The sequence below is a fragment of the Ranitomeya variabilis genome, chromosome 3, assembly GCF_051348905.1.
Source record: "Ranitomeya variabilis isolate aRanVar5 chromosome 3, aRanVar5.hap1, whole genome shotgun sequence".
Taxonomy (NCBI): domain Eukaryota; kingdom Metazoa; phylum Chordata; class Amphibia; order Anura; family Dendrobatidae; genus Ranitomeya; species Ranitomeya variabilis.
In genome coordinates this window covers 76,887,279-76,909,655 of record NC_135234.1, presented here as the reverse complement: position 1 = coordinate 76,909,655, position 22,377 = coordinate 76,887,279, and the positions used below count along the sequence as shown (strand labels likewise).

The 22,377-nt window shown below is 43.2% G+C and overlaps 1 protein-coding gene across 1 annotated transcript in view; it reads left to right on the top strand.

Moving 5' to 3' along the window:
- SPATA22 (spermatogenesis associated 22) overlaps positions 1–21,685 on the top strand; it is a 39,452-nt gene extending 17,767 nt beyond the window's left edge. Inside the window, exons 4-8 of the mRNA XM_077294209.1 lie at positions 13,105–13,420; positions 14,371–14,500; positions 17,348–17,445; positions 18,227–18,417; positions 20,571–21,685. Of these exons, the coding sequence (XP_077150324.1) occupies positions 13,105–13,420; positions 14,371–14,500; positions 17,348–17,445; positions 18,227–18,417; positions 20,571–20,673 (838 nt within the window). The 3' untranslated portion in view covers positions 20,674–21,685. The remainder of the gene's footprint in view (positions 1–13,104; positions 13,421–14,370; positions 14,501–17,347; positions 17,446–18,226; positions 18,418–20,570) is intronic.
- The last annotated feature ends 692 nt before the right edge of the window (positions 21,686–22,377 follow it).

The following is a 22,377-nucleotide window of genomic DNA, read 5'->3' as shown; positions in this document are numbered from 1 at the left end:
CTTCACAGAAGTTTATAACGCAGAGCCGTGAAAATAAAAAATAATTTTTCTTTCCTCAAAAATGATTTTTAGCCCAGAATTTTTTATTTTCCCAAGGGTAATAGGAGAAATTGGACCCCAAATATTGTTGTCCAGTTTGTCCTGAGTACGCTGATACCCCATATGTGGGGGTAAACCACTGTTTGGGCGCACGGCAGGGCTCGGAAGGGAAGGCACGCCATTTGGCTTTTTGAATGGAAAATTAGCTCCAATCATTAGCGGACACCATGTCGCGTTTGGAGAGCCCCTGTGTGCCTAAACATTGGAGCTCCCACAAAAGTGACCCCATTTTGGAAACTAGACCTCCCAAGGAACTAATCTAGATGTGTGGTGAGCACTTTGAACCCCCAAGTGCTTCACAGAAGTTTATAACGCAGAGCCATGAAAATAGAAAATAATTTTTCTTTTCTCAAAAATGATTTTTTAGCCCACAATTTTTTATTTTCCCAAGGGTAACAGGAGAAATTGGACCCCAAAAGTTGTTGTCCAGTTTCTCCTGAGTACGCTGATACCCCATATGTGGGGGTAAACCACTGTTTTGGCACACGTCGGGGTTCAGAAGGGAAGTAGTGACGTTTTGAAATGCAGACTTTGATGGAATGCTCTGCGGGCGTCAGGTTGCGTTTGCAGAGCCCCTGATGTGCCTAAACAGTAGGAACTCCCCACAAGTGACTCCATTTTGGAAACTAGACCCCCCAAGGAACTTATCTAGATGTGTGGTGAGCACTTTGAACCCCCAAGTGCTTCACAGAAGTTTATAACACAGAGCCGTGAAAATAATAAATGTGTTTCCTATCATCAAAAATATTTTTTTAGCCCAGAATTTTTTATTTTTGCAAGAGTAACAGGAGAAATTGGACCCCAAAAGTTGTTGTCCAGTTTCTCCTGAGTACGCTGATACCCCATATGTGTGGGTAAACCACTGTTTGGGCACATGCCGGGGCTCGAAAGGGAAGTAGTGACGTTTTGGAATGCAGACTTTGATGGAATGGTCTGCGGGCATCATGTTACGTTTGCAGAGCCCCTGATATGCCTAAACAGTAGAAACCCCCCACAAGTGACCCCATTTTGGAAACTAGACCCCCCAAGGAACTTATCTAGATGTGTGGTGAGCACGTTCAACCCCCAAGTGCTTCACAGAAGTTTACAACGCAGAGCCGTGAAAATAAAAAATAATTTTTCTTTCCTCAAAAAAGATGTTTTAGCAAGCAATTTTTTATTTTCACAAGGGTAACAGGAGAAATTGGGCCCCAATATTTGTTGCCCAGTTTGTTGTGAGTGTGCTGGTACCCCATATGTGGGGGTAAACCACTGTTTGGGCACACGTCAGGGCTCGGAAGGGAAGTAGTGACATTTGAAATGCAGACTTTGATGGAATGGTCTGCGGGCGTCACATTGCATTTGCAGAGCCCCTGATGTGCCTAAACAATAGAAACACCCCACAAGTGACCCCATTTTGGAAACTAGACCCCCCAAGGAACTTATCCAGATGTGTGATGAGCACGTTCAACCCCCAAGTGCTTCACAGAAGTTTACAACGCAGAGCCGTGAAAATAAAAAATCATTTTTCTTTCCTCAAAAAAGATGTTTTAGCAAGCAATTTTTTATTTTCACAAGGGTAACAGGAGAAACTGGGCCCGAATATTTGTTGCCCAGTTTGTTGTGAGTGTGCTGGTACCCCATATGTGGGGGTAAACCACTGTTTGGGCGCACGTCAGGGCTCGGAAGGGAAGTAGTGACATTTGAAATGCAGACTTTGATGGAATGGTCTGCGGGCGTCACATTGCATTTGCAGAGCCCCTGATGTGCCTAAACAGTAGAAACACCCCACAAGTGACCCCATTTTGGAAACTAGACCCCCCAAGGAACTTATCCAGATGTGTGATGAGCACGTTCAACCCCCAAGTGCTTCACAGAAGTTTACAACGCAGAGCCGTGAAAATAAAAAATAATTTTTCTTTCCTCAAAAAAGATGTTTTAGCAAGCAATTTTTTATTTTCACAAGGGTAACAGGAGAAATTGGGACCCAATATTTGTTGCCCAGTTTGTTGTGAGTGTGCTGGTACCCCATATGTGGGGGTAAACCACTGTTTGGGCGCACGTCAGGGCTCGGAAGGGAAGTAGTGACATTTGAAATGCAGACTTTGATGGAATGGTCTGCGGGCATCACGTTGCATTTGCAGAGCCCCTGATGTGCCTAAACAGTAGAAACACCCCATAAGTAACCCCATTTTGGAAACAAGACCCCCGAAGGAACTTATCTAGATGTGTGGTGAGCACTTTTAACCCCCAAGTGCTTCACAGAAGTTTATAACGCAGAGCCGTGAAAATAAAAAATAATTTTTCTTTCCTCAAAAAAGATGTTTTAGCAAGCAATTTTTTATTTTCACAAGGGTAACAGGAGAAATTGGGCCCCAATATTTGTTGCCCAGTTTGTTGTGAGTGTGCTGGTACCCCATATGTGGGGGTAAACCACTGTTTGGGCGCACGTCAGGGCTCGGAAGGGAAGTAGTGACATTTGAAATGCAGACTTTGATGGAATGGTCTGCGGGCGTCACATTGCATTTGCAGAGCCCTTGATGTGCCTAAACAGTAGAAACACCCCACAAGTGACCCCATTTTGGAAACTAGACCCCCCAAGGAACTAATCCAGATGTGTGATGAGCACGTTCAACCCCCAAGTGCTTCACAGAAGTTTACAACGCAGAGCCGTGAAAATAAAAAATAATTTTTCTTTCCTCAAAAAAGATGTTTTAGCAAGCAATTTTTTATTTTCACAAGGGTAACAGGAGAAATTGGGCCCCAATATTTGTTGCCCAGTTTGTTGTGAGTGTGCTGGTACCCCATATGTGGGGGTAAACCACTGTTTGGGCGCACGTCAGGGCTCGGAAGGGAAGTAGTGACATTTGAAATGCAGACTTTGATGGAATGGTCTGCGGGCATCACGTTGCATTTGCAGAGCCCCTGATGTGCCTAAACAGTAGAAACACCCCATAAGTAACCCCATTTTGGAAACAAGACCCCCGAAGGAACTTATCTAGATGTGTGGTGAGCACTTTTAACCCCCAAGTGCTTCACAGAAGTTTATAACGCAGAGCCGTGAAAATAAAAAATAATTGTTCTTTCCTCAAAAATTATGTTTTAGCAAGTAATTTTTTATTTTTGCAAGGGTAACAGGAGAAATTGGACCTCAACAGTTGTTGCCCAGTTTGTCCTGAGTACGCTGGTACCCCAAATGTGGGGGTAAACCACTGTTTGGGCGCACGTCGGGGCTTGGAAGGGAGGGAGCACCATTTGACTTTTTGAATGCAAGATTGGCTGGAATCAATGGTGGCGCCATGTTGCGTTTGGAGACCCCTGATGTGCCTAAACAGTGGAAACCCCTCAATTCTAACTTCAACACTAACCCCAACACACCCCTAATCCTAATCTCAACTGTAGCCATAACCCTAATCACAACCCTAACCCCAACACACCCCTAGCCACAACCCTAACCGCAACACACCCGTAACCCTAATTCCAACCCTAATCCTAATCCCAACCCTAACCCTAATCCCAACCCTAACCACAACTGTAACCCCAACACACCCCTAACCCTGTCTTTAACCCTAACCACAAGCCTAATCTTAACCCTATTTCCAACCCTAGCCCTAATTCCAACCCTAACTCTAATTCCAACCCTAACCCTAAGGCTATGTGCCCACGTTGCGGATTCGTGTGAGATTTTTCCGCACGATTTTTGAAAAATCTGCAGGTAAAAGGCACTGCGTTTTACCTGCGGATTTGCAGCAGATTTCCAGTGTTTTTTTGTGCGGATTTCACCTGCGGATTCCTATTGAGGAACAGGTGTAAAACGCTGCGGAATCCGCACAAAGAATTGACATGCTGCGGAAAATACAATGCAGCGTTTCCGCACGGAATTTTCCGCACCATGGGCACAGCGGATTTGGTTTTCCATAGGTGTACATGGTACTGTAAACCTGATGGAAAACTGCTACGAATTCGCAGCGGCCAATCCGCTGCGGATCCGCGGCCAATCCGCTGCGGATCCGCAGCCAATCCGCTGCGGATCCGCAGCCAAATCCGCACTGTGTGCACATGCCATAACCCTAACCCTATCCGTAACCCTACCCCTAACCCTACCCCTAGTTCTAACCCTAGTTCTAACCCTAACCCTAGTGGAAAAAGAAAAAAATATATTTTCTTTATTTTATTATTGTCCCTACCTATGGGGGTGATAAAGGGGGGGTTTATTTATTATTTTTTTTATTTTGATCGCTGTGATAGAACCTACCACAGCGATCAAAATGTACTTGTAATGAATCTGCCGGCCGGCAGATTCGGCGGGCGCACTGCGCATGCGCCCGCCATTTTGGAAGATGGCGGCGCCCATGGAGAAGACGGACCGACACCGGGAGCCTCGGTAAGTATAAGGGGGGGGGGGAGATCGGGGCACGGGGGGGGCGTCGGAGCACGGGGGGGTGACATAGGAGCACGGGGGGAGCGGACAGGAGGACGGGGGAGCGGAGCACAGGACGGAGGGGACTACGGGACAGATCGGTGGCTTGGGGGGTCGATCGGTGGGGTGGGGGGGGGTCACTTCGGTATTTCCAGCCATGGCCGATGATATTGCAGCATCGGCCATGGCTGGATTGTAATATTTCACCAGTTTTTTAGGTGAAATATTACAAATCGTTCTGATTGGCAGTTTCACTTTCAACAGCCAATCAGAGCGATCGTAGCCACGAGGGGGTGAAGCCACCCCCCCTGGGCTGAAGCACCACTCCCCCTGTCCCTGCCGATCGGGTGAAATTGGAGTTAACTTTTTCACCCGATCTGCAGGGACGCGATCATTATATGACGCATACGCTGCGTCACAGGTCGGATTGGCACCGACTTTCATGACGCAGCGTATGCGTCAAAGGTCGGGAAGGGGTTAAAGGGAAGGTGCCACCAGTTTTCTTGTAGTTTGTTTTTTTGTGAAATTAAGCTTAAAATAGTAAATAAAATGTATTAATGCAATGTTTGCACTGTTTGCAAACATTTCTATATGAAAAATATTATATATTTTCTTACAAATATATATATTGACCACTAGGGGGAGCATTTTCCGTTTTAGACCTCAAGCAGCTATAGTAAGACTTACCAGCTTTACTGTTAGCTGGAAAATGCTGACATCACCATTTCCCTCCCCTTTTGGGTGGTCTAATATCCCTAGGGCAGAATGAAGAGCAGCATCACAGGGCAGAGCCATTTTGTGTGTGACTGCCCTGTGATCTGCTATCACCAGCAGTTACTGCATCAGAAGCACAGTTAGTTTCTGTGGTGTGTATGGAGCAGCATTGTCTGTGCAGAGCTGTCTGTGACTCATCCCTCAGTAAGGGTACCGTCACACAGTGAAATTTCCATCGCTACGACGGTACGATTCGTGACGTTCTAGCGATATCGTTACGATATCGCAGTGTCTGACACGCAGCAGCGATCAGGGACCCTGCTGAGAATCGTACGTCGTAGCACATCGTTTGGAACTTTCTTTCGTCGCTTGATCACCCGCCGACATCGCTGGATCGTTGTGTGTGACAGCGATCCAGCGATGTGTTCGCTTGTAACCAGGGTAAACATCGGGTAACTAAGCGCAGGGCCGCGCTTAGTAACCCGATGTTTACCCTGGTTACAAGCGTAAACGTAAAAAAAACAAACAGTACATACTTACATTCCGGTGTCAGTCCTCCGGCGTCTCAGCTTCTCTGCACTGTGTGAGCGCCTGCCGGCTGGAAAGCGAGCACAGCGGTGACGCGGTGACGTCACCGCTCTGCTTTCCGGCTATGGCGCTTACACAGTGGAGAGAAGCAGAACGCCGGGGACAGACACCGGAATGTGAGTATGTACTGTTTTTTTTTTTTACGTTAACGCTGGTAACCAGGGTAAACATCGGGTTACTAAGCGCGGCCCTGCGCTTAGTAACCCGATGTTTACCCTGGTTACCCGGGGACTTCGGCATCGCTCCAGCGCCGTGATTGCAAAGTGTGACCGCAGTCTACGACGCTGGAGCGATATTCATACGACGCTGCGACGTCACGAATCGTGCCGTCGCAGCGATGGAAATTTCACTGTGTGACGGTACCCTAAGATAAGAAGGAGCTCCAGGTCTGCAGTGAATGGCCAGGCATTGTGGAGGGAGGGGAGAGATACATTGTATGGCAGAGAGAGGTGTCAGGTGTCACCTCTCTCTGCAGGCTGTGAATGCAGCTTAACCCCTTAACGACCGCCGATACGCCTTTTAACGGCGGCCGCTAAGGGTACTTAAACCACAGCGCCGTTAATTAACGGCGCTGTGGAAAAAGTGAATAGCGCCCCCCAGAGTCGGATTTTCTCTGGGGTCTCGGTTGCCGAGGGTAGCCGAGACCCCAGAGAACATGATTCGGGGGTTTTTTACCGACCCCCGAGTTGCGATCGCCGGTAATTAACCGTTTACCGGCGGTCGCAACAAAAAAAACAAAACGCGATGTGCCGTTTAATTTCTCTGTCCTCCGATGTGATCGCACATCGGAGGACAGAGAAATAGGGTCCCCGATGGCCCCCAATAGCCCGCCGCCCGGCACCCGGAAGATCTTTGGGGTCTCGGCTGCCGGGGGTAGCCGAGACCCCAAAGAACATGATCGGGGTCGGTTTGCACCGACCCCTGTTTTGCGATCGCCGGTAATTAACAGTTTACCGGCGACCGCAAAAAAAAAAAAAAAAAAAAAAGCGATCTGTATTTCTCTGTCCTCTGATGTGATCACACATCAGAGGACAGAGAAATAGGGGGATTCGGGGACCCTAACATACTCACCCGGTGTCCCTGGGTCCTCTTCTGTCTTCTCCTGCCAGCCGGCTTTTTCCTTATGGCGGGCGCATGCGCGGTGCGCCCGCCATCTGCTGCCATCTGCCGGCCGGCAGGAGAAGACGAGTTGGGGCTAAAATTAGGGTTAGGGTTAGGGTTAGAGTTAGGGTTAGGGTTAGAGTTAGGGTTAGGGTTAGGGCTAGGGTTAGGGCTAGAGTTAGGGTTAGGGCTAGGGTTGGGGCTAAATTTAGGGTTAGGGTTAGGCTACTTTCACACTAGCGTTTTTTGGCTTCCGTCGCAATGCGTCGGAGAAAAAACGCATCCTGCAAAAGTGCTTGCAGGATGCGTTTTTTCTCCATTGGCTTGCATTAGCGACGCATTGCGACGGATTGCCACATGTCGCATCCGTCGTGCGACGGATGTGTCGTGCTTTGGCGGACCGTCGGCACAAAAAAAGCTACATGTAACTTTTTTGTGCGACGTGTCCGCCATTTCCGACCGCGCATGCGCGGCCGGAACTCCGCCCCCGCCTCCCCTCACAATGGGGCAGCAGATGCGTTAAAAAAACAGCATCCGCTGCACCCGTTGTGCGGCGCTTACAACGCTAGCGTCGGTACGTCGGCCCGGCACACTGCGATGGGCCGAGTACGACGCTAGTGTGAAAGTAGCCTTAGGCTTCTATCACACTTGCGTCGGTACGGGGCGATCGCAATGCGTCGGCCCGACGTACCGACGCACGTTGTGAAAATTGTGCACAACGTGGGCAGCGGATGCAGTTTTTCAACGCATCCGCTGCCCAGTCTATGTCCTGGGGAGGAGGGGGCAGAGTTACGGCCACGCATGCGCGGAAGAGGCGGACGCGACGTACAAAAAAAAGGTTACATTGAACTTTTTTTGTGACGACGGGGCTAAAGTTATGGTTAGGGTTGGGGCTAAAGTTAGGGTTAGGGTTGGGGCTAAAGTTAGGGTTAGAGTTGGGATTAGGGTTTGGATTAGGGTTGGGATTAGGGTTACGTTTGGGATTAGGGTTAGGGGTGTGTTGGATTTAGGGTTTTGATTAGGGTTATGGTTAGGGTTGAGATTAGGGCTGTTTTGGGGTTAGGGTTGTGATTATCGTTAGGGTTGTGATTAGGATTATGGATCGGGTTAAGATTAGGGTTAGGGGTGTGTTGGAGTTAGGGTTGGAGTTATAATTTGGGGGTTTCCACTGTTTAGGTACATCAGGGGGGTCTCCAAACACGACAGCCAATTTTGCGCTAAAAAAGTCAAATGGTGCTCCCTCCCTTCTGAGCTCTGCCGTGCGCCCAAACAGTGGTTTACCCCCACATATGGGGCATCAGCGTACTCGGGATAAATTGGACAACAACTTTTGGACAACATTTCTCCTGTTACCCTTGTGAAAATAAAAACTTGGGGGCTAAAAATCTTTTTTGTGGGAAAAAAAATATTTTTTTATTTTCACTACTCTGCATTATAAACTTCTGTGAAGCACTTGAGCATTCAAAGTTCTCACCACATATCTAGATAAGTTCCTTAGGGGGTCTAGTTTCCAAAATGTGGTCACTTGTGGGGGGTTTCTACTGTTTAGGTACATCAGGGGCTCTGCAAACGCAACATAACACCCACAGACAATTCTATCAAAGTCTGAATTCCAAAATGGCGCTCCTCTTCCAAGCTCTGCCGTGCGCCCAAACAGTGGTTTACCCCCACATATTGGGTACCAGCATACTCAGGACAAATTGGACAACAACTTTTGGGGTCCAATTTCTCCTGTTACCCTTGTGAAAATAAAAACTTGGGGGCTAAAAATCTTTTTTGTGGGAAAAAAAAATATTTTTTTATTTTCACTACTATGCATTATAAACTTCTGTGAAGCACTTGAGCATTCAAAGCTCTCACCACATATCTAGATAAGTTCCTTAGGGGGTCTAGTTTCCAAAATTTGGTCACTTGTGGGGGGTTTCTACTGTTTAGGTACATCAGGGGCTCTGCAAACGCAACATAACAACCACAGACAATTCTATCAAAGTCTGAATTCCAAAATGGCGCTCCTTCTCTTCCGAGCTCTGCCGTGCGCCCAAACAGTGGTTTACCCCCACATATTGGGTACCAGCATACTCAGGACAAATTGGACAACAACTTTTGGGGTCCAATTTCTCTTGTTACCCTTGTGAAAATAAAAACTTGGGGGCTAAAAAATCTTTATTGTTAAAAAAAAATATTTTTTATTTTCACGACTGCATTATAAACTTCTGTGATGCACTTGGGCATTCAAAGTTCTCACTACACATCTAGATAAGTTCCATGGGGGGTCTAGTTTCCAAAATGGGGTCACTTTTGGGGGGTTTCTACTGTTTAGGCACATCAGGGGCTCTTCAAACGCGACATGGCGTCCGATCTCAATTCCAGTCAATTTTGCATTGAAAAGTCAAATGGCGCTCCTTTGCTTCCGAGCTCAGCCATGCACCCAAACAGTGGTTTACCCCCACATACGGGGTGTCGGCGTACTCAAGACAAATTGTACAACAACTTCTGGTGTCCATTTTCTCCTGTTACCCTTGGTAAAATAAAAATTTGGAGGCAAAAAGATCATTTTTGTAGAAAAAATGCGATTTTTTTATTTTCACGGCTCTACGTTATAAACTTCTGTGAAGCACCTGGGGGTTTAAAGTGCTCACCACACATCTAGATAAGTTCCTTAAGGGGTCTAGTTTCCAAAATGGTGTCATTTGTGGGGGGTCTCCACTGTTTAGGCACATCAGCGGCTCTCCAAACGTGACATGGCGTCCGATCTCAATTCCAGCCAATTCTACATTGAAAAAGTAAAACGACACTCCTTCTCTTCCAAGCTCTGCGGTGCGCCCAAACAGTGGTTTACCCCCACATATGGGGTATTGACGTACTCAGGAGAAATTGCACAACAACTTTTGTGGTCTAATTTCTCCTGTTACCCTTGTGAAAATAAAAATTTGGGGGCAAAAAGATCATTTTTGTAGAAAAAATGCGATTTTTTATTTTCACGGCTTTACGTTATAAACTTCTGTGAAGCACTTGGGGGTTCAAAGTGCTCACCGAATATCTAGATAAGTTCCTTAAGGGGTCTAGTTTCCAAAATGGTATCACTTGTGGGGGGTTTCCACTGTTTAGGCACATCAGGGGCTCTCCAAACGCGACATGGCATCCGATCTCAATTCCAGCCAATTCTGCATTGAAAAAGTCAAACGGTGCTCCTTCACTTCCAAGCTCTGCGGTGCGCCCAAACAGTGGTTTACCCCCACATTTGGGGTATTGACGTACTCAGGAGAAATTGCACAACAACTTTTGTGGTCTAATTTCTCCTGTTACCCTTGTGAAAATAAGAATTTGTGGGCGAAAAAATCATTTTTGTGAAAACAAATGCGATTTTTTATTTTCACGGCTCTACGTTATAAACTTCTGTGAAGCACTTGGGGGTTCAAAGTGCTCACCACACATCTAGATAAGTTCCTTAAGGGGTCTAGTTTCCAAAATGGTATCACTTGTGGGGGGTTTCCACTGTTTAGGCACATTAGGGGCTCCCGAAACGCGACATGGCGTCTGATCTCAATTCCAGCCAATTCTGCATTGAAACAGTCAAACGGTGCTCCTTCACTTCCAAGCTCTGCGGTGCGCCCAAACAGTGGTTTACCTCCACATATGGGGTATCGGCGTACTCAGGAAAAATTGCACAACAAAATTTGTGGTTAAATTTCTGTTTTTACACTTGTGAAAATTAAAAAAAATGGTTCTGAAGTAAAATGTTTGCAAAAAAAAGTTAAATGTTCATTTTTTTCTTCCACATTGTTTCAGTTCCTGTGAAGTACGTTAAGGGTTAATAAACTTCTTGAATGTGGTTTTGAGCAGCTTGAGGGGTGCAGTTTTTAGAATGGTGTCACACTTGGTTATTTTCTATCATATAGACCCCTCAAAATGACTTCACGTGAGATGTGGTCCCTAAAAAAAAATGGTGTTGTAAAAATGAGAAATTGCTGGTCAACTTTTAACCCTTATAACTCCCTAACAAAGAAAAAAATTGTTTCCAAAATTGTGCTAATGTAAAGTAGACATGTGGGAAATGTTATTTATTAACTATTTTTTGTGACATATCTCTCTGATTTAAGGGCATAAAAATACAAAGTTTGAAAATTGCAAAATTTTAAAAATTTTCGCCATATTTCCATTTTTTTCATAAATAATCGCAAGTAATATCGAAGAAATGTTACCACTAACTTGAAGTACAATATGTCACGAAAAAACAATCTCAGAATCAGTGGGATCCGATAAAGCGTTCCAGAGTTATAACCTCTTAAAGTGACACTGGTCAGAATTGTAAAAATTGGCTTGGTCATTATGTACCAAATTGGCTCTGTCACTAAGGGGTTAATGGAGTGAATGGAGCTCCTGTGATAGAGAGTAAGTGGAGCTGGGCAGAGAGCACTGGGCTATAATAAAATGGCTGCTAGTCACACCTACAGCAGTGAGTTGTGCAACCCACAGAGGCGTGCCCAGCTCACTGCTAACGCCTCTCCAATGTTATAGATAGGGTCCTCGCCGGTCTATTATCTCCTATGTCCATGGGGTGCTGTAAAATGACACTGCTAGTGTTGTGAACTGCTGTGAAACCAAGATGTCAGCCCCCAGTTCCTTCTTTAAACACATATAACACACGAAATCTGTTTCACATGCATTTAAAACTTGGTTATAGCAGCATGTTATGCTACATTACAGTGATTTATTAATGATCTACAAACGCGGTACCTTACCTTTAAGTAAAAACTAAGTTGTTATTATTAGAGATGAGCGAATTTGCTCGGTTTCCCTCTTAATCGGCAGCTGGATGGTCAGCAAGAGCTGAAGCATATGTGAAAATTTCATAGAATAGACCTGGGAAATTATACTGCCCAGCAGAAAGAGACTAAAGGGCTTTCACTAGGCAGCAATTGCGCCACCGAGTTGATGAGCGAATTTGCTCGGTTTCCCTCTTAATCTGCAAGCTGCAGAGGGAACCCGGCTTCCTGGATCGCACTGGCCAACCAGCTGATCGGCGCCACAGCTGCATGTGTCATGGCTGTGTCACTGTCACATGCATGGAGAGCCCAACACACAGGCTCTCCATACATGTGCTGTGACTGACATAGCCGCAACACATGCAGCTGCGGTGCCGATCAGCTGGGCGGCCAGCGTGATCCAGGAAGCCGGGTTCCCTCTGCAGCTTGCCGATTAAGAGGGAAACCGAGCAAATTCGCTCATCAACTCGGTGGCGCAATTGCTGCCTAGTGAAAGCCCTTTAGTCTCTTCCTGCTGGGCAGTATAATTTCCCAGGTCTATTCTATGAAATTTTCACATATGCTTCAGCTCTTGCTGACCATCCAGCTAATAAGGGTGCATGACATTCCCACGGATATCTGGCCCTTGAAAATTATAAGCTGCTTTACTGCTTCTGGTGCAATATTCCTGATTGCTATTGATGGTACCTAACTCAGCTGCTACCATTACTACTTTGCTGTCTAACCTACAGTTTGATACTTAGACTTTTCTCTGGATTGCCGACCCTCTCTGCTAATTTTGTCTTTTGTTCTGTCCCTCTAGTTTTGACCCCAGCTCTCCTCCTGACCTTGTCCCTGCCTGTTGATTTTGTGTTTGCTTCCCCGACTGTTTCACTAGCCAGCAGCCACTCTTTCAAGGAACAGATCTTTGAGGTGAAGGCCAGATACTTGTATAGGGGGGAATGGACAAAAGCGTTCCCTGGTACCTGCTCAGTGGTGGTGCCAATGCAGAAACTGTCTGTGGAATTCCTGTTAAGAATTGCCAGATTTCACAAACAATTCCATTTAAAATTTTCACCTTTTCACAGTAAGACCTTGTGCACGGGGCCACACAAGAACTCTGTATTCTTTATAGCTGTAATAGATGTAGATTGAAACACAGGACCCCTTTAAATAATACCCCACACACCTGAGCCAAACTGAATATTTTGTAGTCTCAAATGTCACTGCATTGTTCAGCTGGTGATGTTATAAGATTTACACCAAAATGTTGCCTATTATGTAAAGGCTGAGGTTCTTACAACAAAAATAAGATAAGTAATGTACAAATAAGCTGCTATTAAGATCCTTTAAAATCACTTCTCAGAAAATTGTTGCTATTATGTAAAATGCGAAAAAACAGTTTCTGTAATCATAATGTTGTATTCTGTAATAGTTCAGTGCACTTTCATTTTGCAGATCAACAGATATCTGCCCTAGAAGTGAAAATATGTTTACCAACTTCAGTAAAGATTTACTTTCTGGTCCTAAAAAGCAATATGGACAAATGGAGCGTGGGAGAGGTCAAAGTGTAAATGAGAAGTATCCTCTTCAAGTCCATTTACCAGCGCAGCTCTCTCAGAAGACTTCTGTATCATCTTACAAGAAGTCACATTATTCTTGTGCTGTTTCACCAGGAACAAAAGAGCAACCGCCTGCATATTTATTTCAGAGTAATATCAGATTGAACAAAGATAATGCATTTGCTGATATGCCAGAGGAAGAAATGATACAGGTACAAATATTTCCATTTCAGTAGATAACACTTAGTAGAGCCAAAAGACACCACCTCATGCTATAAAAAAAAATTACCAAAAGGCTCCCATACACATTAGGGCAGGTGCAGAAGACTGTAGAATCTCTCACCTGAAACAATCGGGTCGATAATGCAAGTCACAGTCTGATCAAACGCTGATAAAACTCCCATCAGAGTGTTATCATAGTGTCTGATTCTCTCGGATGAGGGGGAAGATGGAGAATTTTTTTCCCATGTTTTTCATGCTAATTCCTCTATTTACTTTAGATCACAAATCTAATCTTTGTTTTTGTTATTGGGATTACATTCTTATTGATACAGCATAACCTTATTTTTAATGGTACAGGATTTGTCTACCATATTCATTCAGCATGACATAAAAAGCGCTAATTCTCTTCAGACTATTTTTCTTCATTTAGCCCCTTTCGGGTTATCCGTTGTACATGTATAACACAAATCGGTAGCGGGTATATGGAGGGAGCTCATCACTATTCCTGGTAGATGATGGCTGTATTAAAACAGCTGGAATCTGCCTGTAACTGAAGTGAGGAGAGCTGATCTATACTTGCTGCTGTAAACCCTGCAAATGTCTCTGTCAAGCTCTAACAGTGGCATTTTTAGGGTCCACATACAGGGGATGCGCCAATCAATCCATTCATTGGATCCTCCCGCGAAACAATCACAAAGTGCCTATGGGTTGCCATGGGATGTGCTGAAGGCCCTCGTGCCTGCCATGACGGTGCTTCGGTGAAATCCAGAAAACAAAAATTAGTTGCGTCGGGAAGGGATTAAATAAAGGTTTTTGCTTTTCTCATATTGTTTTTGTTTTGTTGTGGCTCATGTTGCCACTTCTTTTTACTCTGATTTTTTTTTTTTTATTATTTGAGGTATTTTCCATGTGTCACTGATAAAATTATGTCTCCTTAAAGGTTATACCTCTTTACCAAATGACTTTTAAAGAAAAGATTAATTCTTTAAGGATCCTATCTGCATCAATAGAAAGCATGAAGCACTGGAGTCAGTACAGTGACAGAATCCCTCTGTTATTTGAAGTAATAGGTACGTGTCATTTGGATGTATGATACAATGTCTATATTATTACAGTCTGATGTACTAGTAATTCCATATCATTTGGTTTAGCCAGTATCATAGACTAGTAGTGACTTAAGTGCAAAACAGGTTTCTTTTATAAGTGCTCATATTAATCACCATATTTTTCAGACTATAGGTCACACATTACTATAAGGGTACCTTTACACAGTGCAATTTTGATCGCTACGACGGCACGATTCGTGACGTTGCAGCGTCGTATGATTATCGCTCCAGCGTCGTAGACTGCGGTCACACGTTGCAATACACAGCGCTGGAGCGATAATTTCATGACGTATTTGCGATGTAGAAGCTGTTGGTTACTGTGCGCACATCGTATACAACCTGTGTCACACGATGCAATCATGCCGCCACAGCGGGACACTAGACGACGAAAGAAAGTTTCAAACGATGTGCTACGACGTACGATTCTCAGCGGGGATCCGGATCGCAGTAGCGTGTCAGACACAGCGATATCGTAAATGCATCGCTGGAACGTCACGAATCGTGCCGTTGTAGCGATCAAAATTGCACTGTGTGACGGTACCCTAAGAAGCACCCAAAGTTTAAACAGCAGGAAATTGTAAAAACATATTTCCTACTCCTTAAAATTTCCCTGATGGCGTAAAGTGGAGGGGTTAATACCACAAAATGTAATGCACTAGATTAGAATAGGGAGGTAATAGGTGTATTGTTGGTGTTTCTTTGTACTACGTGTATTAGACACCTATAACTTTACAGTACACACATATACACAACACCGCTGCATGCATTGTACATGCACACTCAACTCTGCTGTATATACACACACAACCGTACTACATCAACACACACGGCTCTGCTACATCATCAACACACACCTCTGCTACACTTTGTGAATAGACTACTGAATGTTGAAGTTTCCTCCAGGCATTTGACTGATTACATGTCCTGAGAAGTCCTTCAGCAAGTCAGGACCGTGCATCTGAAGTGATGTTCAGGTCTTGGTAGATTTCTTTCCTGTCCTGCACTGTTCAGAGTAATCTGGGTCAGACAAGAGGAGACATATCACTCTGCCGCTGCATATTGGGAAGGGCAGTGATTGGGAAGGACAATGTCACCATTCTCCTCGATCATTGGTAGTTGCTTCCAGACTATAAGGGTATGTGTCCACGTTCAGGATTGCGTCAGGATTTGGTCAGGATTTTTCATCAGTTTTTGTAAGCCAAAACCAGGAGTGGAACAATTAGAGGAAAAGTATAATAGAAACATATGCACCACTTCTGCATTTATTACCCACTCCTGGTTTTGGCTTACAAATACTGATGAAAAATCCTGACCAAATCCTGATGCAATCCTGAACGTGGACACATACCCTTAGATGCAGATTTTTTTAGCAAGATTTTTTATAGTTCAATAAGTGAAGTCGTTTTTCTAAATATAGCATTGTGACCACTTTCCAGATCCGTGATCCGGAAGTTGTACGTTTTATACCAGTCAGAACTTAGATCTTTTGTTTTGTAGCGCCCATTTGGAGAAGTACGTGCTTTTTTTTTTTTTTTTTTTTTAACATATTGCTAGAATTTACATGGTTTACTTTGGCTTCAAGAAAAGAGATGCAGAATACTACTGACCAAATCTGCAGTGTGTGAATGTTTTCTAGGACCACAGTCTCTGCTCCAGCGGCTTCCTTGGGTGGACAGGACACATCAGATAGAGATCAAACTCTACCCTTGTGCAATACCCAGTTTTCTGTTCATGAATTTGAATACCTGGGCTTGTGATTTGGTAGTGTACTGTCACACAGTCTATGGCAAAACCCCAAACCAGGAGTGAATCCTTAAAAAAAACACAGAAAAATTACAATGGAAGGATTTAGTCTTTTTTTTTTTTTTTTCAAAATTCAATTTTAATTGAAAGATTATATAATTTCCAATTACAAAGATACAAAAAAAGAAGAAGAAACAGGACAATATCAGTATCAATATATCATATAATATGAGTATAATGTTCAATAAAACATTAAGTTATAGGAAAAAAAAGGAGGGCAAGGAAGGGAACATTTTGAGCCATCAATATTCAAGTTATGAGGTTACTAAAATCCAATGGAAACCATAGACAGTGCAGCCAGGCACTGACCATCGCAGAACATAGTCAGTAAAGAGAAGAAACGCATTGTAGAAAAGGGGTCAAATCAGTCTCATGAAAGGCGGTAGGCATCAGATTCCTGGAACTCAATCCTGTCTCTCCAAGTCTCACAGTATCTATCACAGTCAGTGGGGAATTGGGCAGTCAAATGTCCCATCCGATTTAGAAGGGCTATTTCCGAGAACCACTCCTCCAAAGTAGGTGGAGAAGTACTTTTCCAGTGACGAAGAATGATATTCTTAGCCGCCTGTATAAGGTAGCTTATTATAGATCTTTTGTATCTGGTGAGACTAGTTGGGATCATAAAGGGCAAAAGTGATCCAGGAGAGTTGAATACAGAGAGACAAGTTATTTTTTTAATAGTTTTGAATTACCTGAGTACAGAAACCTCTTATTATGGGACATCTCCACCAAATGTGTGTCATCGTCCCCTCCCCCACTCCACATTTCCAGCATCTATCTGATACTGTGGGAAACCACTTACGAAGCAATATGGTAACCTGAAACTGCCTTTTCTTTTTTTTTAAGCATACAAAAATGTTTCTTTTTGTCCAAACAATTATGTGAACACCTCATACTGTATTTGTACCTGCATTGATGTGACCTTCTCAAGAAAACTCTTGAAACTTTGCTCCGTACTTTTTATACAATAAAAATGTCAGCTAAAACACCGGTTTCTCTAATTTATAGCGACCCTAGACTCTGCCGTCACCTCAGGTGACCACGGATCAAAACTCTTCCTTCTAAGGGATGGCAAGAATTACGCTCAATGTATATTTTATGAAATTGTAAGTAATTCAATACTCCATTCTTAACGCTTTTTTAAGCTCGAGTTTAAAGAAAAGCTGCTCCCTTCATAAATTTACAACACAGCTATAATTCATTGCATTTCTAAATCTTATTTCTGTTAGGGCACAAATCATTTTCACCTGACTATCACGGACCAGCAAACAGTAGTTAACTATTCATTGTTTGATAAGTTAGGCACTTTCTCCGGTTTATTTACATTCAGTATCACTTTTCGTGGTATTCAAGATCTCTTTTTGCAGTCATATCAAAGTAATTTTGAGTCTAGTTTCGGTGAGTAAAAATCTGTCCTGGTCATATAGTGAGGTATCGGTGCATAGTTCGTTCCAGTACAGGTTAATGAGCTAAGCTCCATGTGTCCATCATATGACAGGACAGATTCCCTGAACTTGAAGTCATGATTCATTGAAACAGAAATATATTTTTTTATTGACAATTGTATAATGTTTCTTTATACCATAAATAAGCTTAATTTGCTGAAATACTGATACCAGTTTATATGTTTTTTTAAACTGGGAGATTAGTTTTCTTGTGATTATGCACAATTTCTAATATGGCAAGTCCTGTAGACATTGGAGCAGTAGTCATTCAAGTACCATACTTCCCTATTCATAAAGGGGTCCTTCGATAGGGCATCAATATCAGTTCAGTGGGGGACTGATACCTTTTATACATTATCTATAATTCCAGATGAAATGTAACTTACAGTAGATTCAGCCATTAATTCATTCCATAGAAATGCACGTTTATGTTGTATCTCAGGACCGGGACTTGCCAAGACTAATCAGAGGCCGAAATCACAGAGCAATGGGGAATTATGACCAGAAAAGAAACATGTTTAAGTGCGTTTCTGTAAGAGCGGCGTCGACGGCAGAACAGCATGCCTTCATAGAATATATCATCGCTACTGATAAAGAGATGGAGAAGTGCGTTGCAAGTCTGCAAGTAGCAAAGTGAGATGTAGACCTGTCGGTGAATGTTCAATCTGATGAATAATGATGAATAAGATTGTTACACAACGTTATTTTGTTTTTACAATTTAAACCTAAAGTTTAACATGTAATATCCACACTATATCTAGAAATGTGTGATGTGTATTCTATCTGAAATGAAAGCGTTATAGTAATAAAAATGTTGTTTTTTTCTGTTAAATAACCAAACATATTCAACTAACGTGTCAATAGATCTATCATTTTACATGGTGTGTTTCAATCAAGGCTTCACTTCCCATGTCATTACAATAGCTATTCTCCAAACAATAAGAAAAAGCACCTTTGACATGGGACACGGTCACTTTACAAGACCTTTATAAATGACCTAAATAAGTGGGTGCAAAGTCCTGCTGCGGTGAAACAAAATTTCCACTTATTTCAGTTTATAGATGGTCTTCTGACTTTTATTGAATACAGATATTTTTTCTACACTGGTAGGATCTGGCTGTTAAAGGGAATCTGTCACACACCCCCCCCCCGGGACTTATATGACCTATTAATATGAGCATACAGATGGTAGAAATGTAAAATTTGTCCTGCCTGTATGCCTAATATTAGTGGTCTTGTTGTTGAGAAATTTTATTTTCTTTCTTTATGCTACTGATTTCTTCCAGGCTGGCGTATGGTGCCTGAAAGAAATACCTGTCTCCTCTCTTCATTTTAAAACTACCCCTCTCCCATGCACCTCAGTTCTGGTGCAGGAATCCCACACCTGCGCTCTGCACTCCCTCCACAATGAGTACCGTTTCCTCCCTTCTATGTGCACTGCATTCAGGGATCTTCTGCGCAGGCGCTGGCGATTTCCGCTCCAGTGACCTCCGGTGTGCGTGACGATACGATGCTCTCCCCACTTCCTCCCTGCATAGTCATCTCCATGTACACATGGTACCTAGAGATGACTGTCCAGGGGGGAAATGGGGAAAGAATCTTATGGTCGTGCACGCTGTAGGTCACAGTGACTCGCCGACACCTGCAGAAGATCCTGGCAGCGCCCATAGAAGGAGGAAAAGGTATGTATTGTGGAGGCGAGCGCAGGGTGCAGGCTCGCAATTCCACCACCACAACTGACGTGCATGGGAGGGGGTAGTGTTTACTGTGGTTTTCATGAATAAATCCCGCTGCTTCACTTGCTGCATACTGTGTGGTTCAGCTCTTGAGAGCATAGGTAAGTAAAAAAGAAATATATATTTCTTAAACCTGCAAAACAAACTTGCAATGCTCACATTAAAATGGAGTGATGGGTATATAGATCATTATTAAACAATCACTTCTTTCAGTTCCACTAGACTCACATGATACTGAAAAATTAAAAACTGCCTTTGATATCAGCACGGGAGAGTATATGTTGGGTCAGCGGCTCAGTCATGCTGCTTGGCCTAAACTGTCAATCTTCTGGAGTGCACCGCCACTCTGCAAGCTGGAATCTGGGTGTCAGAGGAGCGGTGCGCTCCCGAACTACAATAATAAGACAAAACCCTTTCAGCATTATAACATACTTAAAATTGGAAGTATACTCCAAGTTGAAACTCCCAAATCAATACATTTCCTTTTGTCATATGCACAAGCCTAATGGACGGCACTAAATATAACCTAGTTATTCAGTTTTGTGTAGCTTTTCCATTCCTATGTCGGATCAGTGGTGGGACGGAGGCTGTAAATGATCAGTAATTGAGGTGATTACTAGCATTATGGAGAATCAGGAAGCACGAAGGTGTGTTTTATATATTACACACTTTTGTTATCATTTGGTTTCTTACCTTTGCTGAGAATAAATAGGCATTTTGAATAAAAAGTACTTTATTAGTGTGACAAAATCAATGAAAAATATATTTTAGTTACCAGTTTATAACATCATAATCCAAACATTTGAGTATAAATAAAAAGGAAAATCAGAAGACATTTTCTTTTTTTTCCATTTTTTTTGGGGAGACACTAAAAGGAACATGACTTGAATAGTTTATTCTTTACAAATATCCACTGAACCGTCGCAAACAAACAAATACAGAATCGAAATAGTATTTTACAGAATGTACAACATCCTCAGCTAATAAACATCCCTGGTACATAACAGTTTGTTCAATTGATCTTTTTTTTTTTTTTTTTTTTTTTTAAAGGCACAGGATGGTTAGGTGGCAACTTTTCCTCCATAGATGTAAATCTCTGTCTGTCTATCACAGTCATCAGTTGTTCTTAGTGACATCTAAGCAAATCAGCTGAATGGTGAATATATTAAACCTCTCAATGGTTACATAGAAAAGATTTGCTAAGGCATACAGAAGCAGCCATCTGAAGAGAACTGATTTTCTTTGACTTTCCATGCCCTCCTTACTGTAAAAAAAAATGTATATGTAGTAATAATGCAATATCTAATAGACCACTCAAATAACATGTATATTAAAGGGGAAAAGGTGAGCCTGAATGTTTTTTTGTGTGTAATACTGAATCAAATTCTGTAAGGAAGCCAGCAGAAGAACATATACAATAAAAGAGGTTATTGAAAATATACTACATTATTTGAAAATAAGCAGCATTAAACTCCAGCAAATTCTCTATATATTATGATAAATATTGATATATACACTAAAATGTCTTTAGGACGCCATCAATGGGCCACAAAGATGCAAAACTATTAAGTTTTCTGGATTGACGATGATTGAAAAGTATGCAAAGGGCAGTGGAAAGCGTGGGGGAAACTTGGTCTTGTGAAATTCTATATTACAGTTCTGTGCTGGATTATCAGGCGCCAGATTGATGGAAATTCACTGCATTTTAGAGAACCATAAAACGGGAGGTAGGGTCCTAGATGGCAGATATGTGTCACTGAGGTGGTTGGCCTTGGTAATGTAAAGTCTGTACCAGTAACAATAGGCTACTGAGAGAATTTTTATTTGACTGTATTTGGGGTCCGGGATTTAGGAGTAACCAAAAGAGTCTGGGTGGGAAAGGTCGTCCCCATAATCCAGCCCTGGGGGTTTGCAGGCCTAATTGCAGAAGCTGGGTTAGCACAGCAGAATACAGTTGTGCTGGAGCTGAACAGAGGTGTTTGTCTGGTGAACAGCCTGAAATACTGAGATTGGTGATGCGCTATATTTACCTTGTTTCATTGTGTCTGAGGGAAGGACTGTTTGTTACTCATTTGTACTGGAGAAATGCTGTTTTCGTTTTGGAGCTGAAAGGTTTATGATGTACAATATACCGTATTTTCTGGCGTATAAGACGACTGGGCGTATAAGACGACTGTTATGATCCCAATGGCAGAGGATCTCTGATATTCCGGCAAGATAGCAAAAATATAAATACTGCTCTAGGGAGGTGGAAACTGGGCTAACCGCATACCTGATCCTGACACAAACAACTAAAAGTAGCCGGTGAACGTGCCTACGTTGGTTCTAGACGTCTCGAGCCAGCCGGAGAACTGACTACCCCTAAAGGGAAAAAATAAGATCTCGCTTGCCTCCAGAGAAATTGAACCCCAAAGATATAGAAAGCCCCCAACAAATAATAACGGTGAGGCAAGAGGAAAACACAAACGTAGAGATGAACTAGATTCAGCAAAGTGAGGCCCAATAGTCTAGATAGCAGAAAATAGATAGTGGACTATGCGGTTAGCAGAAAACCCTACAAAACATCCACGCTGAACATTCATGAACCCCCACATCGACTGACGGTGTGGAGGGAGAATATCAGCCCCCTAGAGCTTCCAGCGAGTCAAAAATCAAATGTAAAGCAAGCTGGACAAAAACACTGAATAATGCAAACGATCCAAATTGTACAAAACAGACTTAGCTTTTCTTGCATGAGGCAGACTGAAAGGAATCCGGAGGAGACCAAATAGGTCTGGATACAACGATGCCAGGCAAGAGACTGAGTCCAGTGGAGACTCAAATAGGAAACACCCGCTGCTTAACGACACAGCTGGAG